Source organism: Saccostrea cucullata, unplaced genomic scaffold (genome assembly GCF_032062105.1).
Source record: "Saccostrea cucullata isolate Sc308-1 unplaced genomic scaffold, CSIRO_AGI_Scuc_v1 ctg228, whole genome shotgun sequence".
NCBI classification, from domain to species: domain Eukaryota; kingdom Metazoa; phylum Mollusca; class Bivalvia; order Ostreida; family Ostreidae; genus Saccostrea; species Saccostrea cuccullata.
In genome coordinates this window covers 33,945-52,110 of record NW_026925293.1, presented here as the reverse complement: position 1 = coordinate 52,110, position 18,166 = coordinate 33,945, and the positions used below count along the sequence as shown (strand labels likewise).

Here is an 18,166-nt window from a genome sequence, read left to right as displayed (position 1 = left end):
TCATTAAAATATTTAGGCTCATAAATCTACTATTAAATACAGTTAAAGTAATGTTTTGAAAAAATAAAAAATCAAGTCAATAAACAATAACAATTTATTAAAAAATTTCATTCTAATGTCCAGCACAGATTCAACTTGTCGCTTGAAAGTCCCATAATTCCCTTTGGAGGGTTAAAGTTCATAGGAGCATGCTTTACTTTCTTCTTGGTTTCTTTTACGAAAAGCTAAAAAGGAAGAACCAAAATTTTATTAAAGATTCTCAGTTTTGAATAGCAAATTTTTTTTTTAGTTGTGAACAGTATTTATCTTTCAAAAGTGACTTTATTGATTGGAATGGGGCATTTTGTCCTTAATTAGGAAGAAACTACAGTTAATTCTCGATAAACTGCCACCCTTTGTGATTTAGAAATCATGGCGGTATAACGAATTTGGCGATGAATTGAATTTCCCATCTTTTAGGAAACAAGAAGTAGAGTTACCGTTCTTAGAAATACCATAAAGCGTTTCTATTCTTATAATTGCATGTACATGTATATAAAACATATTTCTAAATTTTAAAATACTTCAAGTAATTTTTTATGTACAATTTTTTGAAAACAAAATGTGCAGTTATGAAATAAAGGCAAGTACATGTGTATCTATGTACATGTAAATCGGCACGTCTTATATTGAAAAAAAAAAACATGCTGGGTCGATCGTCGTGATATATTGCTGACAGTACGTAAAATGGTTTCTTGAAGAAATTTATTGTTTATGGCATCATTGTTAGTGAAACTTTCACAATTTATACCGTATAATTATTTTTAGGCAAACTTTGCATTGTTTAAAGCAGAGATCATCAAAATAATATTGTATTCGGCGTACTTTCACAACTACCCCTTTAGTGGCGAAGCCGTGACTAAATGATTTTTTAAACAAAACAACAGAACAACATCATTGTAACAGTTCATATTAAAATCATTTGTTCATTTAATTCTAATTTAATTATTTAATTGCGTATACCTTGTCTGGCTTTGCATGCTTTACAACAGGGATAGCGTCAACCAATTAGCCGCGCTTCACTGACCGCACGCACCTGTGGCGGTATATCGAGATAATTAACACTTAAAAATGGACGTTTGTTTTGAAAACAGGGTGGCGGATGGCGGTATGCGAATTTGGCGTTATAAAGAGAATTTTATATAGCAGGAAAAACGTTCTTGGGAAATCATGGCGGTATTGCGAAAATGGCGATGAATCGAATGGCGATAATTCGAGAATTGACTGTAGTTATAACTCAGTAACAGCCATGTCAAAAGTAAGTCTGAGATGTCTTGTATTGGAATACAAAGATTATACATATTACCATTGAGTCACAGTAACATTTACACTTCCTCAGAGATTTGAAGGAATTTTTGCATGTTGTTGGTAAATTTGATTTTTAGAAAATGTGATTATCCTTACATCATTGTATGAGGTTTCCAGCAGGTCTGCCAGAGGAATTTCCTCCTTTGTTATGGGCTGGTCCATCCTCTGTGCCTTCTTAGCCACATCAGGATGAAAATGGCTCTGCAGGGTCTTTAAAATCAAATGGATTTAATATGGTATTGATGTCAGAAAAGTATGCAGATGAATGGCATATTTTAATGAAACACAGAGGACACAACTCTATCAAGATTTTCTATTTATTTTTCATTTTTTACCTTGAGTTCCCACAGTGAACTTTCTATGGCTTTGCTTTTGACTGGGTCTGGTTCTTCTGGCCAGTAAGGATCCTCCTGCAATTCTGTAATGGAAGTGAATTGTAAAAGTTGAGCTGGTGCACATATACATGTTGTCAATGAGAAATTACTTACCAGTGGTGGCAGGTTCTCTATGAATGTAAGGAATTTTATAATGACTTTCCAGAGGTATTTTATAAGTTCCATATAAAATGTTAGGAAAAATGACATATAAAATACCAGTGATGGATTTGCTATGACTCTTAAGATCCAACACATGATTTACAATGGAAAGTTCCCTGTGGATGTCATGATTTGACTTGACTTACTAGTGGTAACTTCCCTATGAGTAAAAAAAAATATCAATATACATGACTTACCAGTGGGAGATTCCCTATGGATGAGGATTTTACAGTTAGGGTGTCTGCTGATAAGGTTATAAATGAAGGGAATGGTGACCATTAGGGCACTGGCTGGGGCTGTCAGAGAGATTCTGGACAGTCTCTTAGCAAAGGCGGCCACCATCGCAGCTGGTAAATGTCTGAAATATATGGTCAAAAATGAGACATTTTCAACATTTATTAACTCTAGGCCTTTATAAATCATTTTTATTTTTACTTGGACTTCATTTTACAAGCATTTACATGTATTTGATTATGAAATGGATTTACATCAATGAAATTCTGCTCTGATCTGAAAAATTTTAATATTCTGAAACTTACGTTGATGATAAAAATAGATCAGCAAGATAGAAAAATCGGGCTCTGTATTTCACATGAAGAACACCAGGTTCAAACAAAGCGTACAACTTCTGATAGAAATCTGGGTAATCTCTGTAATGGAACAGAATGTGAGGTTTAAACGGAGATTCATTTGGTACATCTTAAACAAATCTCAAATATTGTTAACATTGTAGAATAAATTTATACCTGTAAACAAGAAAACTTACAAGTTGTGTTTATGTACTAAGATGAACAAGCTATTCAAAGCTAACAAGCTTATAGCACCCCCTGTCAAAAGAAATGAATATAATGATCATCATTGGTTTTTTACAATAAAACATTTATTAATGACTTAAGGTATGCATGAAGTCAAAGAAAATAAAATATAGGATACTGTACTTGTATATAATTTGGTGTAAGGTATTCAAAATTTAGCGTAAACACTGGGTATGAAGTTGTTGGCATAATCATAACTTAGCACTACACCTCCGTTCAGTGTATTATATATGTAAATGATTTCTTAGCGGAATTAGCGCATTGTTTTCTGCGCCAAAGCTGCTAAAATAAGAAGTCCACTTTTTAAAGTACGCATACAGTATACTGACTATTGGACCTGTTTGTCATACATCCCTCAACTAAATAAGATGAAATATTTTCATGAGATTTATGTACATGTATAACTTTTTTTTTTCCAAAAATTAATCACTTAGTTTAATTACAATTTTGAAAAATTTGACAAGCATGCAGATTAAAATTTACTACAAATTTAGGATTTGGTTTTTTTTTGGTCTAACGCCTTTCAGTAAAGAAGGTGGTGTTATTGAGCTAAATACTGCATATTTTCTGATGCAAAACGATACTCTAAAATTAACCAGATTTTGAGAAGCATAAAATTCATAAAAATACATTGACTTTCACTTACCCACATCATAGGAAGCTGTTAGGAAATCACTCAAGTACAGGGGATTTGTCAGGTGTGGCATAACTTTATCATGAAGAATGATTAATACTTTCTTATATACAGAGTTCGGAAGCTAAAACCATTAGGGAAAAAAGTATCAATGTACAAAGACTTATTTAAAATCAAATCACATCATAATTATACTTTATGAACATCCAAAATAAAAATGTATGGATACATTGGAACAACTTTTCAGTGTCCAAAGTAATAATAAATATTCCTGAATTACATACATTTATAATTACACAGTTGTAAAAAGAATCCATGTTCAAATAATAACTGATGCAAAACAATTTGTAACTAACCTTTAATTGTAAGAAATCAATCCATAAGTTTGTGAAAACCCTCTTCTGTTCATCTAAACTCTTGATTTTCTCTATATTTTCACTTTCTGTGAAAATCATATGTGAATAGATATTTACTAGCTTGAAGCTTACACATCATTTGATAAATAGATCAATAACACTGTAGAAAGAGCCTTTGAAATCATAGAATTTGCTGAGTACATGTATATGGTAATTTTAAAATTTGCGCGAGTTCAATGGACCACAAAATATTCACCTTAGTAACTAAGGCCCTGCTGATTTTCAGCAGCAGATTTTTTGTAAAACTGTGACATCCTAATGTAGCCCCCACCCCCACATTACCCCCAGGACAGTGTTAGTGATTTCTACAAACTTGATTCTTCACTACTTAAAAATGCTTCCAAATAAATATGACAATTCATGACTTTGTTGTTTTTTGGGGTTTTTTTCTCATAGATTTCTTTGTTAAATTTTGATCACCCACTGAATCTCTACCCTTCCTGCAGTGGTCATGATTTGAACAAATTTAAATCTATACTAATTGAAAATGCTTCCATGTAAATATGACTATAATATTCTAACTTTTCTGTTCTTGTGAAGATACTTCCAATAGATAAACTTGTACGCTTTTGTAAAACTTTGATCAACATAGTGGTCCACCCTACTCCAAAGGTTCACGATTTGACAAAATCTGAATCTATTACACATAATAAAGCTTTAGGATAAATATTTCATCTTTTCTGGCCATGCACTTCATCTGAAGATTTTTATCTTTCATCAAATTTTCCCCATTTCCTAATTATCTGCCTTTGAAAGGCCAAGGACAAGGCCATTCATTTGAACAAATATGAATCCCCTTCACCCAGGAATCCATGGTGCAAGAATTTATTGTAGGGGTTTGAAAAAAGAAGATGAAATTATGAAACATTTAAAATGACAACAGTGGTGAAAACTACAGACAATGCATAAATATTCATCAGAAAATCTCATTTAATCCTTTAGCTCAGGTTATGCTAAAACTGTTGATGTTTGACAGTATCAACTGGTACGAATACATTTACATGTAATAACTTTTTTCTCTCTTAAAAGTGACAAAAAAAGATCTTACAAAATTAGAGCCTTCTTTTTTCTTAAGCTAAATATGAAATACCTGGGTACTTTGTCATAAAATTGTTCAGTTCTTCAGAGCCATCAGATGGGAAGCTGATCTGTTCCAGCAGGGCCACAACATTATTCAGCCAGACATCGGTAAAATGACCCTGGGCTTTCGTTGCTATTTGTTTGTGAACGATCTTCATAAGATGATATCTCACATCGTCAAATACGAGGTATTCCTGGAACCGACTGATCAACGCAGTAAGATCAGCAGTGTCTGACGTCAATGAGTGCACAACTCTCTAAAAGTAATGTATCACATTTTAAGTATCACTATTTATTAGAAATTAGGTGCAAGAAAATAGAGGGTCAGATTCGATAATGTAATTAAATCTTTATTTCATTCTTTTAGCAAATTGTTTTAATTTTCATTGTATCTAGACAAAACTTACTCTAAACAGGGCTAAAGGAAAATGAGTTCTGCTGCGTGAATGTTTGCTGATGGGAAACTGCCCTTCCTCCGATACAAACTTCATCAAAGTGCACAAAGACAGCTCCTGAATAAAATATGAGCAAAACTGCAGGAACTTGAAAATCAGTGAGACAGTATTCTTAAATGCAAACCAAAGCAGGCTTTTAAGAATAAAAATAATTGAGGATCCTTCATATGCTACAGGAAAATATTTTTTGGACAATGGAAAAATTATGCTGACTAAATATTGAGTTTATCTATGTAAGCTTTAATATACAGTAGGTCATCATTACACATTACAATGGGGAAAAATTGAAAAGAACAGGTGAAATACTGCTGCATGAAGTTGTAAAAATGTTTGAAAAACTTACCCTAATATTTGAATGTTCATGATGAATCAGCTGAATAAGTCTATTACAAACATCTTTATATCGATCTTTTAGCCAACCTTTGTATTTTTCTTCTTTAGTAAGATCTTCAAGTTCAAACAAAACAACACATTTATTTCATTTTAAGCAAGTGCTCTGGATATCTAATAAAAACAATGGTGTTATTGTGTTTCCATTAGAAACTGAAATTATTTTCATACATGTTAGTTACAAGACACTTTGTACACATGTAGCTATTATCTGACTTACATCTAAGTAATCATACCTGTTTCTTTAAGATTACTTGGAATATCCAGGAATAACTCTCCCGATGACAAATATCTGGTAAATAGCTTGTGGAAAGATCGGACACATGCCAGCAGAACAGCTTTATTGTTAGTCTGCAAATCAAGAGGCCCATGGGCCACATCGCTCACCTGAGCACCAAGGGTAGGACTAGTATAAAATGGCTTTTTATTGTAAAGTTTAAATCCAAAAGTAGTCCCATGACCAATCATGGATTTGCTATTTTTTAGAAAATGATTGAGAAGAAGATTTTTAAAGAATTTTCCTATATATTTCTATGTAAAACTTTGGTCGGCCATTTTGGCCCCGCCCTACCCTCGGGGGTCATGATTTGAACAAAATTGAATCTACACTACCTGAACATGCTTCCATATAAATATGATGAATAATGGCTTTGTCATTCTTGAGAAGAAGATTTTTAAAGAATTTTCCTGTATATCTCTATGTAAAACCTTGGTCGGCCATTTTGGCCCCGCCCTACCCCCGGGGGTCATGATTTGAACAAACTTGAATCTACACTACCTGAGCATGCTTCCATATATATATGATGAATTATGGCTTTGTCATTCTTGAGAAGAAGATTTTTAAAGAATTTCCTATATATTTTGTAAAACCTTGGTCGGCCATTTTGGCCCCGCCCTATCCCCGGGAGTCATGATTTGAACAAACTTGAATCTACACTACATGAGCATGCTTCCATATAAATATGATGAATTATGGCTTTGTCATTCTTGAGAAGAAGATTTTTAAAGAATTTTCCTATATATTTCTATGTAAAACTTTGGTAGGCCATTTTGGCCCCGCCCTGGGGGTCATGATTTAACAAACTTGAATCTACACTACCTGAGCATGTTTCCATATAAATATGATGAATTATGGCTTTGTCATTCTTGAGAAGAAGATTTTTAAAGAATTTTCCTATATATTTCTATGTAAAACTTTGGTCGGCCATTTTGGCCCCGCCCTACCCCCAGGGGTCATGATTTGAACAAACTTGAATCTACACTACCTGAGCATGCTTCCATATAAATATGATGAATTATGGCTTTGTCATTCTTGAGAAGAAGATTTTTAAAGAATTTTCCTTTATATTTCTATGTAAAACTGTGGTCGGCCATTTTGGCCCCGCCCTACCCCCAGGGGTCATGATTTGAACAAAATTGAATCTACACTACCTGAACATGCTTCCATATAAATATGATTAATTATAATGGCTTTGTCATTCTTGAGAAGAAGATTTTTAAAGAATTTTCCTGTATATTTCTATGTAAAACTTTGGTCAGCCATTTTGGCCCCACCCTACCCCCGGGGGTCATGATTTGAACAAACTTGAATCTACACTACCTGAGCATGCTTCCATATAAATATGATGAATTATGGCTTTGTCATTCTTGAGAAGAAGATTTTTAAAGAATTTTCCTGTATATTTCTATGTAAAACTTTGGTCGGCCATTTTGGCCCCGCCCTACCCCCAGGGGTCATGCTTTGAACAAACTTGAATCTACACTACCTGAGCATGTTTCCATATAAATATGATGAATTATGGCTTTGTCATTCTTGAGAAGAAGATTTTTAAAGAATTTTCCTATATATTTCTATGTAAAACTTTGGTCGGCCATTTTGGCCCCGCCCTTACCCAGGGGATCATGATTTGAACAAACTTGAATCTACACTACATGAGCATGCTCCCATATAAATATGATGAATTATGGCTTTGTCATTCTTGAGAAGAAGATTTTTAAAGAATTTTCCTATATATTTCTATGTAAAACTTTGGTCGGCCATTTTGGCCCCGCCCTACCCCCGGGGGTCATGATTTGAACAAATTTGAATCTACACTACCTGAGGATGTTTTAAGTTTCATCTTTCCTGGCACAGTGGTTCTTGAGAAGAAGATTTTTAAAACATACCACCAAATTTTCATAAATTCCCAATTATCTCCCCTTGAATAAGGGCGTGGCCCTTTTAACAAACTTTTCACCCAAGGATACTTTGTGGCAAGTTTGGTTGAAATTGGCAGCGGTTCTTGAGAAGAAGTCGAAAATGTGAAAAGTTTACAGACAGACAGACGGAATGTTTGCCGGACAAAATGTGATCAGAAAAGCTCACTTGAGCTTTCGGCTCAGGTGAGCTAAAAAAAGAACTCTTACCCTTGAACACAAAACTGTCAAGTAATCGAAAGAAAAAAATCTATAAATGTCACGATAAGTTATTAAATTTTCAAGAAGGACAGGGTAAAAACAACTCAATTTGAGCAAAAATCACCCCCCCCCCATTTTTTGAAATTTTATTTTTAGACTGGCTTGCATAACCCCTCCTATTATCTTACCGCCAATTGATGCTCAAACCAGAAGTTGAGAAAACATGAATTAAATCTGTTAATGAGAGTTCAGATATTGTTTTGATTGAAATAAAAGCAAACTTGGTCAAACTTAAGAGAGCGGTTTGAAGATTTTCTTACTCCAATTCTTTCATTAGATATAACAGATGTAGATTTTAATTTATTAACAGCAAATTTTAAATTCTAAAGTATCTTATTTGCAAATTAATAATAATAATACTTATAGATTTTCAATCAAAACTTTTGAAAAATTATAAAAATTGATAATTTAAAAGACAAGTATCAATCGTTTCATGCTGAAAAGATGCATATTACATGACTTAACACCCATTAAAGTGATATATGGTGTATTTTTGACTAGTTCAGACTAACTGAAATAAATAAGATCTTTCTATTTGTTTTGTTACTTTGTACAAAGATAGGACTTTCCTGTAAATTACACAATTTAAATCAATCATGTTTCCTAGATATCATAGATTTAAAACAATCCGACTCGGAAATAAATATCAGACACAGTTTAAAGTCAATTTAACTAATAGAAACGAGGGGATATTTAAGTTCAAAATAGATTAAAATTTGAATTTCAACATACATAATAAATATCAAGTAAATCTATGCTTGATCTCGTATTTTTATTTTTTTAGCTCAGATATGCCATATATAGCTTTAACAGGTCCAGCACAATACCCTGATAAAGGTATATAGATTGATAAAGCTTTATAACTTTATCAAGGTATTACAAATACTTTGATTAAGTATTTTATGTAATGAAAATACAAAAAAAATCTCTTTAAAAATTTAATTTCAATTAAAAGTCGAATTATAAGTTGTGGTCAGTGTGTCCACTCTAGATAGAATGTTCTATCGTTAAAATGATATTGTCCTACGGACCTGGTTTAACGATAGAATTCGTTCCGTGTATTCGTAATGTAGCAGAAAGAAACACGGGTGATAACTCGCATAGTGCATTTACTACGAACAATCTAGAGAGTTCCGAATGTAAACATGGAAGGTAATTTGAATCGAGAGAAAAACGTTGAGAAAATTAATTGGATTTTCGTATTTATATGGATTATTTTTTGGGATAAAAGGCATAAGCAATCTCATGAAGGTTTGTTTTGATTATTTTGGTAGTTATTCCCAGTGCAAATCATTTTATATTCTTCAAAATCGTTTCGGAGCGGATCCGCTCCGATTTGCTACATTGCAAGTATATGGGACGTATTCTAACTGTGGTGAGGGCCTGTACCGAGACAAAGTTAGATTATTCTAACTATGTCCACTCATGCGTGAAAAGTACTCTGGTATATATTCAAAAACTCTGGAATCAAAAAGACAGCATAAAAGAATGTCTCCTCACAGGACATGCTTCTATACTGATTTATTGTGTTTGAGTACTTTACATGCATGAGTGAATTTACTGACAACAACTTAGATATTAATTTTTTTTTTTTATTTTATTGTCATTATATAAAATATCTTGATCAAGGTATTTGTAATACCTTGATTAAGCTATATACCTTTATCAAGCTATATACCTTTATCAGGGTATAGTGCTGAACCTGTTAAATAAAATTTTGATGTAGCACAGCTGCACTCCACTTAACCAGTCCCTTGTCAGTGTAAATAAAACAACATAAAAGAAAATGATAAATATGGTGAGTAAATAAATCATATGGAATTTAACCTCAGAATGTGCAATGATATCTAAGAGACAATTGGCATGCTTTCGGCTCTCAAAACATTGTTGAGTCTTGCTTTTTATCTCTGAAATAGCACATGTGTCTTCATTGTCCACCATGCTGAAAAATTTAGCCAATGAAAGTGGTTTATTTTGTTTCTCGGAACTTATCAGCTAAGGACCATCTCTGACCTCTCTAAAATTTGAGAAATCCGAAAGGAATATTGTCTGCCCATGCGCAATATCCTTTTTCCGGCACCGGCGCAGACTGGATGCGTTATGTAGAAAATAGAAAGGGACATCCGCAATCATTTTTTACTAAAAGCAAACATTTAAAGACAGAAATATGCTATTTAGCCCATCAAAATGTGTCGTTGAGTAACTGATTGGGTTGGATTGAGGGTTTTTGACCGAAGATGAATTGGTTTACAAGGCGTAATTTGTAACTCATTTTCATGGTAAGTCGAAGTATTTACGCATTCAAAATGGCGCACTTTGATTCATGGGAAGGCTCGGAGTAGCAAGTGGCGCAAAGAAAAAAAAAATTATGTGTGATGATGTCTTCTATGTGAAGCAAAGCAGGAAAACACATTATCATGTAACTTCTTATAAAATAAAGGTTGTGACGCAAGACGCACTTTGCATTTACTACTATGCACCACCCTTACATTACACCATGCACCATGAGCACTCCTCATAGATGCCTGTAAAAATATATACAACAGTACCTTTGAAAGCTTTTGATGATCATGATTTATATAAAATTGCATTAAAAGCTTGTTCGTGTTGACATTTTATGCTTGACAATTACAGTACAATTTTACATAGCAGTATTTATTTCTTCAAACTGCAACCACTGCTTGCATTGACTGAAGAAAGATAACCTTATAAATCAAAGCTGTGTGCATGAACATGGGCATTCTTTAGACAGTCTGATTCCCGTGATTCGTGCCAGTTCTAAGTTCCCTGTTAGTTGCGGGCTGACACTTCATTGTCACACTCGGCCTACGCCGAATTGTGCCAGTCATGTTAGAATGTTCTATCGTTAAAATTGTATTATCCTAGGGACCAAGTTAATATATTGAATTTTTGTTTTCATATTGATTATTTTTTGGGGAAAAAAGGCATATGCCAGGTTTCAACACTAACATTTTTAGGCCTTACTGCAAGGCTCGAGCTGTGATTCGCCATTGTCGCCAATTGCGAATTTTTTTCAAAAGTGGCGAAAAGAAATTCATAAGTGGCGAAAATGAATTTTTTTATGTACCATGTACAAAATTTGAGTAGTCCTGGTTACCTCCTTTGTTTATTCAATATACACATATAAGCCCCTATGTTTATTTAATGCAGCAGAGGTGTGAAAACTGAAACCTACATGTAGGAAATCACGTATCGCTTGAACGAACACAGCTGATTAGGTAACTGGCCTGGAGCAATAAAGGGTTACAAAATTGCTTGAAATAATATAATTTGGATTAAACAAGGGGGTATATAGTGTTATTAGGATATGAGGTTAGAAAATAAAAGATTTTTATCAACAAAATCTGGATCTATGTAGATCGTTTTTTTAAAACCGAAAGTAGGGAAACATGACGAAAATTGTAAAGAATGGCTTCAAATTTTACCTAATTAAAATTGAAAAATGTGTACATTAATATACCATAAACTGACAGACAGAGAGTGAAAAAGAAATTGGTGTGGAAACAGAATTATCTTTAATTAGTAAATTACACTGAATTATTTACAATAACCCCCCCCTCTCACAGGCGAAAAAAAAAATAAACAAGAGGACATTTTCTGTCAAGAGTTGACTGATATCAATTCAGTATCAAATTTATTGTATAATTCCAACATATTTTTTTTTTTAAATGGATACTACCATAATTAAAGCTTTAAACATTACAAATTTAAAACAATGTCTGTGTCAGATAAACATACTTAAAAAAAAGGACTAACATAAAGTGCATTGCATTGTCGAGAAATCAGATGTAAGTATGCCTTTCCTTTTGTTGCGAAAAGTGGCGAAAAATATTTTTGGTCCTTGGGAGCCTGGGCCTTAGTCCAGCCAGACTAGTGCTTCTTTACTTATACTAGTCTGCGCTCGATTTTATGAGTCCGTCAAAATAGAAATAAAATGTAGAAAAAACATTACAATTTACTTTTTAAACTTCAAAAAAAAATAAACAAAGCATTCACATGAAATGTTTTACTCCAAGAATCTGGGATTCGTTGAAATCTTGCTATCAGGAACTACAATCTTATTCCCATCTTATTTGTTTTTCTCTTTACATGATTACATCATCTTAACATCTGACATCTTTCTTTATGTGTCATACTAAATTATGATCACTTAAATGTTTATCTCATACCAATGAGTCCTAAAATTAAGCACCAAATTGACTTGGAATTACCTAATTTCCAACCAAAATGCTAGAAAGCTATAAAAAATACATATGGGTTTTTCCAGTGATATTTGTGGAGAATTGAACATCAGTAAATTATTCATTTTTTCCCAAAAATTTTATTGTTAAGTCTGTTCAGACTAATTAGCCACAGATTTTATTAGTCCGAATGAAAATGTATTAGTCTGAGACTAACGTTAATGTCGAACCCTGTATGGAATCTCAAAAAGGTTTTTTTGATTGATTCGTTAGTTATTTTTAGCACAAGTCCTTTTCTGTTCTTCAGAATCATTCAAGGGATATTATATCTCGGTTAGAAAACATGGAAGGGGGCTAAACAAGGCTCTTCCTTTGGCTCTCTCAATTACCCTAGCCCAAATATCACTTAATATACCAATGGTTTTTGTGATTATTAAAATTTTAAGGTATTTTTTTCTATTAAATATATGAAGTACTTCTTTCTTGCTGACATTTTCTGCTGGCAGATTCATGATGAAACTTGAAAAACATAATAAAATTAAATATTTTCCTATAAATAACACTGAAAAGGACAATATCTGAAGAATATAATTATGAATTTATAATGGGAATTTCTTGGTATTGGAATTTTTGTGTCAATTTTATAGAGCTGTTGAAAGAATGCAGAATGATGAGAGACAAATGGCAGAGGAGCAGCATCAAAACATGGATGGAAGCAATGTGGTTTTCCAAGCTGGAGTACCACAGACAGTACTTGTTCACCATGTGCATTCAACACAACAGCAACTTCTGAATAAATCAGGTAACCTTGGTGATGTAAACCAGAGACATGCTCACTTGCAGAGGTTTAAATGATCTGCACCATCTAAAATAAGTTCATTTACCATTAATAAAATCAAGTAAATGTTGAATTCTGTCCTTATTTAATAATCAGATAAACACTGTTCAAACATAGTAAAAAAGGATAGTATTTTTTTCTTTGCACTTACTTTAGTTATATTGGTTTTTTTTCAAAATATATATGATTTTTAAAGGGGTGTGTGTACATGCCATTTATGTATTTTATATTAGATTTTAAAATAACTATTTTTATTAATTTCCCTTTTGCTAACATATGTGAACAACAGTGAAAACTGTTCATTTATACTAAATGCAGTGGAAGGGTCACCTGTGTTGAAAGATAGAGAGAACAGCTAAATACTGTAAACCAACTTTTATTCGTGTGCGAGAAATTTTCACGAGGTTTGCGAGAGCCTCATCATCGCGATTATTTCTCGCCGTTAACCGGTCCTTAAAGTCCCTGTGTCCATTAACAACAGATTCAAAAAGACTTTATCGCGAAAATTAATCGTCGCGAACTAGTTAACCCCTAGTAAATCGCGAAATAAAGTCGCGGCGAATAAAAATTGGTTTACAGTATTTACACAATTTTCTCTAAATTCATAAAGCTTTTTACTAAAATTTATAGAGGAGACAAGACCGAATGTATTGATCCTTAACCTTTACAGAAAAATAAAGTGAATGATAATAAAATGAAAAATCAAACTGAAGGATTACAACTACAAACCTCTAAATGTATTGTAAAAAGGAGAAAGTAAAACAAAATCTTGTAACCTTTGTAATTTCAGATGCATACATCAGTGATGTAGATGAGTTGCAAAGACCGACACAAGGAAGTGCCACACAAGGAGAGAGGAGTAGTACAGTAGGCACTGGAACCATTCACCATATAGGTCAAAGCCCTTCTAGTGGAGGGCAAAGCTCTCGACCCAACCTACCTCAACAACATATTGTGACTATGAGTAATCAAACACCCAAAAGCACCAGTTCGTTAGCTGGGGGTAGCAGCTCTGCTGCAGTTTCCAGTAGTAGAGCTTCAGTTGATTCAAAACCCCCAGCTTTGAATTTGACTTTTCCAAACTTGACAGCATTAGCCAATCAGAGTGGTCCATCTCCCAAAAAGAAAATTAAACTGGAAGAAAAACCAGCAGCTACGCATGAGATAGCAAATCATAGGAAATTGATTTTAGATCTTAAGTATAAAAGCATGTTGGATATAAAAGAACCATACATAGATAATCTGACAGAAATGTTCTTCCTTCAAAATGGAGGGAATCTGATGGATTTTCTTGCCTGGAAGAAAAGACCGACTCCTCAATTAGTACATTTTCTGAAATCGGGGAGTTTGGATAGTGATGACGAAGAGGAGGGTAGCTTGGAGAGGAAAATTAATAACGAAGTAAGATATCCACTTCATGAATTTGTTGCTGAAGGATAATATAACAAATGAATATTGGACAGATATATATATATTTTTTATACTACCGTTTTATATGTAACAAATGGAAAAATGCAGAGCTTTACGCAAGGTTATCACATGCAGCCGGAAGGCGCGATGTTCCATTGGCTACACCTGTAGCTATATCCACAACGTTACCCCCATCAGTAGCTGCCCTCAATCAACAAGGTAACAAACACCTCTGTATACTGTATATGCTGTGTATGTCTTTGTAGACCTTTACAAAGACCACAAAAACTTTTTTAGGCAAAATACTAAATAACACACACAAAAAAAATTTAACCAGGCCTACTTCAATATATTTTTTCTCTGCATGAATATCTATCACAAATCAATTTTGTTTTTACATGTTTCACTACTAACATTGTTTTTGTTGTTACTCCATTTTCACAAATTCATAGTGATATAAGCTCATCTTACTCATCTACACTTTTCTTTTTAACTCTGCAATCGCACGCGTATCTTTCGACATCATGGACTTGGCACATGTTTATCGATCAATATCAAAAAAAGCTTGAAAAATATATTTTAAATTTTATTTTAAAAGCGTTTGAATGACTACACTTCTAAATTAGCTGTAAAACTTGTTTTAACAGTTAACAAAAGTTTGGCGGAAAATTTCAGAACGATGTTTTAACAGTTATACTCGCAATGTAGCAAATAGTTACAGAATTGCTCCAAAATGAATTTGAAGTTTTTCAAAGGATATGCACTGGAAATACCGGTTAATTAAAAAACCTATTTTAAATCGCATATATACATTTTATACTTGTGTAGATTCTTAACAAATGAAGAATGCATTGTACTTTACAGGTTAAGGTTATCACATGCAGTGGAAGCAATGTTCCATTGGCTACACCTGTAGCTATATCCACAACGTTACCCCCATCAGTAGCTGCCCTCAATCAACAAGGTAACAAACACCTCTGTATACTGTATATGCTGTGTATGTCTTTTTAGATTTTCATTTTTTATGAAGTAGAATGTTTAAATGCACATTGTATAAAGGCCTACATCAATATATTTTGTTGAACTGCATGAATACCTATAAAAACATGACAAAGTTTTGTTTGCATACATGTTTTTACAAAATTCACTCTGGCATTGAAAATTCTATGCATCTAGCTAATTTTCACAAATAGGCATTGCTTAATGAAAATGAAGACAGTCATTCAATGTCTATTATGAAGAATTAACCAGCTTTATAAACATTGCATGTCCTCTGTGTTGTAATTAACTGTGTTTAGTGAAATCCCCGTTATAATTATGGAGTCGCCTTGAAATCTCTAGTTTTAGGGTGCTATTGTAACGGAATATAAATTTTACAAGAACATTTCGTTGTATGTCTTCCTCATAGGCATCCAGCTTGCAGTCTTGATACATTTCTACTTATGTCCCTAGATATTATTTAGATTTTTACATTCTTATTCATTAACTGTTAATAGCTTCAAGTTTTTTTGCAATCTTTAGTAAGCATTGATGTTGTTTCTTTATCTTTCAGTGAGTTAATTTTTTCTTTGAATTCTATCTCTTGAGTTTATTTTCTTAATTATGTGATGTGTGTGCTTGGCTGAATGTTGCTGTAGCTTTATTAGGAATGGGAACTTTTTCAATAAAACTAAAAAATTAACTTCATAAAGAACTTAATCTCTTAGATCTACAATAACATTTTAAATCATTACCAGAATCAAAAGTTTATTGCAATATTAAATTAAAAAAAAACATCCTGGATTAAAAAGAGAAACCTTGGAAAATTATTTGCATTCATGGCAATGTAAAATTGGCAGGGTTTGATCCACGGCGCCCAGGGGGACGACATGGAATGATTTTTGGTCATGTGCAGCATCTAACACAACCTCCTACTATACTCCCCATACTTCAAGCTGCTCCCATCATTCTGCCAGGTACACACACTGATTAGGACATTAAATAGATAGAAAGTCGGTTACATGTATTGAAGGTCTTAAAACTATTGTAATTAGGTGTTGTCGTTATGATGCATAAATAGGTACAGGTGCAGTTAGTACTGACAGCCTAGCTACTAAGAGTACCACTCAGTCTGTACCAGCTCAGAGGATTGTTACCACAAGTGTGACCACAGTAACCTTGTCGACTCCCCTGACAATGCCACAGCTCCATAGTCATCTCGCCAAGGCTATCACAGACAGCAAGCCTCCAACTGCTCAGACATCCTCCACCAAGTCAACCGTGACTGCAGCCTCACCAATGTAAATAGCTTTATCATCTTCTATGTTGATATCTTGAATGGAACTTTCATGAAAAAATTAAATAGCTTTACTCCTATAATGTTGACATCTTGAATGGAACTTTTATGAAAAAATATTATCTAGTGAAATCTTTGTCACTGTTCTTTGCAGAGTATCAGTAACAACTGCTGTTAAAACTACAAAATCACCTCCAATATCTCCCAGTGTTCAACAGCCTAAGACGCCAACTATATCAGGGGTATATGATGGTGCACCAGGTGTAGGAACACAGGAGGCTATAGTTGAAAGAGCAAAACAGGTCAGTATGGGCTTCATTTGAATCTTTATTAACCTCATCAAATGTGTTTATCAATCAGGATTTGCCACATTTATCTGTGTTCATCCTGGAAACATTGATGAGAGAGCATTGCGATCCTGCTTCCAAGTCTGGTTTTCATACCAGTTTTGGCAATGAATATTGCAACACATTGTAATATGTGTTTTCTTTCCTAAATCTTAATAATTGCGAGGTGATCCATAAAGTTTTGATTGTTCACCTGTTTACAGGAGGCACAGGTGATGCAGAGAGTTTCTGAACTGAGAAAGGAGGGACTGTGGTCAACAAGGAAGCTACCCAAAGTCCAGGAACCCCCAAGAAACAAAGGTCATTGGGATTATCTGCTGGAAGAAATGCAATGGCTAGCTGCTGACTTTGCCCAAGAAAGGAAATGGAAGAAGGCAGCTGCAAGAAAGGTAGTTCACATTTCCATTTTTACCTATTATGCTATAAGATACTAATTAGTGATTAAAGTATTGAGTTTTATTTTCATTTTCGAGTCTATCACATTGATCATGTTGATAAGATTTTCAGTTTGTAAATGCTTTGAATTGCAGTAAATTAAAAAATCCATATTGTTGCCAAAATGTTACCTAATTTTAATAAAGATAATATGCAAATAATAAATATTTTAGCTGTTCAGGTGTCTGAGTACCAAGATTTTGAAGTTAAATTGTGACTTCGTAGGTAGCAAAAATGGTATCAAAGTATTTCCAAGATCTTGAGCAGAAAGAAATAAGAGCGGAGAAGGAAGAGGGTCTGAAACTGAAGAAAATAGCTAGCCAGATGGCTAAACAGATCCGAGAGTTCTGGACCAATATTGAAAAGGTAAGAAACTATTTGGAATCTCTAAATTGTGGCCACTATTACCAAGACCAGCTATACTGATATAAATAGCTGAGTTGTGAAGATGGCCAAAGATTAATTCAAAATGTCACAATTCTATTCAAGACATTTGAAACAGTTGTGAAAAAATTGGTATAATGTTAGC

The 18,166-nt window shown here is 33.6% G+C and overlaps 2 protein-coding genes across 6 annotated transcripts in view; one reads left to right on the top strand and one right to left on the bottom strand.

Annotated features, from left to right (window-relative positions):
- Window positions 1–80: 80 nt before the first annotated feature.
- LOC134268544 (nucleolar complex protein 4 homolog B-like) lies at window positions 81–10,102 on the bottom strand. Its single transcript, XM_062750812.1, has 13 exons — window positions 9,958–10,102; window positions 5,910–6,024; window positions 5,627–5,730; window positions 5,236–5,340; window positions 4,839–5,085; window positions 3,689–3,774; window positions 3,345–3,456; window positions 2,650–2,710; window positions 2,423–2,533; window positions 2,081–2,241; window positions 1,683–1,765; window positions 1,444–1,557; window positions 81–224 (listed from the first exon to the last, which is right to left on the bottom strand). The coding sequence occupies exons 1-13, from the start codon at window positions 10,069–10,071 to the stop codon at window positions 108–110; spliced, it is 1,530 nt and encodes a 509-aa protein (XP_062606796.1). The 5' UTR covers window positions 10,072–10,102; the 3' UTR covers window positions 81–107.
- A 107-nt stretch (window positions 10,103–10,209) lies between these two features.
- LOC134268542 (helicase domino-like) overlaps window positions 10,210–18,166 on the top strand; it is a 40,647-nt gene continuing 32,690 nt past the window's right edge. For 4 of the 5 annotated variants that reach the window (XM_062750808.1, XM_062750806.1, XM_062750805.1 and 1 more), the window contains exons 1-9: window positions 10,210–10,409; window positions 12,980–13,134; window positions 13,961–14,571; window positions 15,445–15,544; window positions 16,419–16,535; window positions 16,640–16,859; window positions 17,010–17,157; window positions 17,406–17,591; window positions 17,863–18,003. In XM_062750808.1, the coding sequence (XP_062606792.1) occupies window positions 12,993–13,134; window positions 13,961–14,571; window positions 15,445–15,544; window positions 16,419–16,535; window positions 16,640–16,859; window positions 17,010–17,157; window positions 17,406–17,591; window positions 17,863–18,003 (1,665 nt within the window). In that variant the 5' untranslated portion in view covers window positions 10,210–10,409; window positions 12,980–12,992. The remainder of the gene's footprint in view (window positions 10,410–12,979; window positions 13,135–13,960; window positions 14,572–15,444; window positions 15,545–16,418; window positions 16,536–16,639; window positions 16,860–17,009; window positions 17,158–17,405; window positions 17,592–17,862; window positions 18,004–18,166) is intronic. The other variant, XM_062750809.1, reaches the window with a different exon arrangement.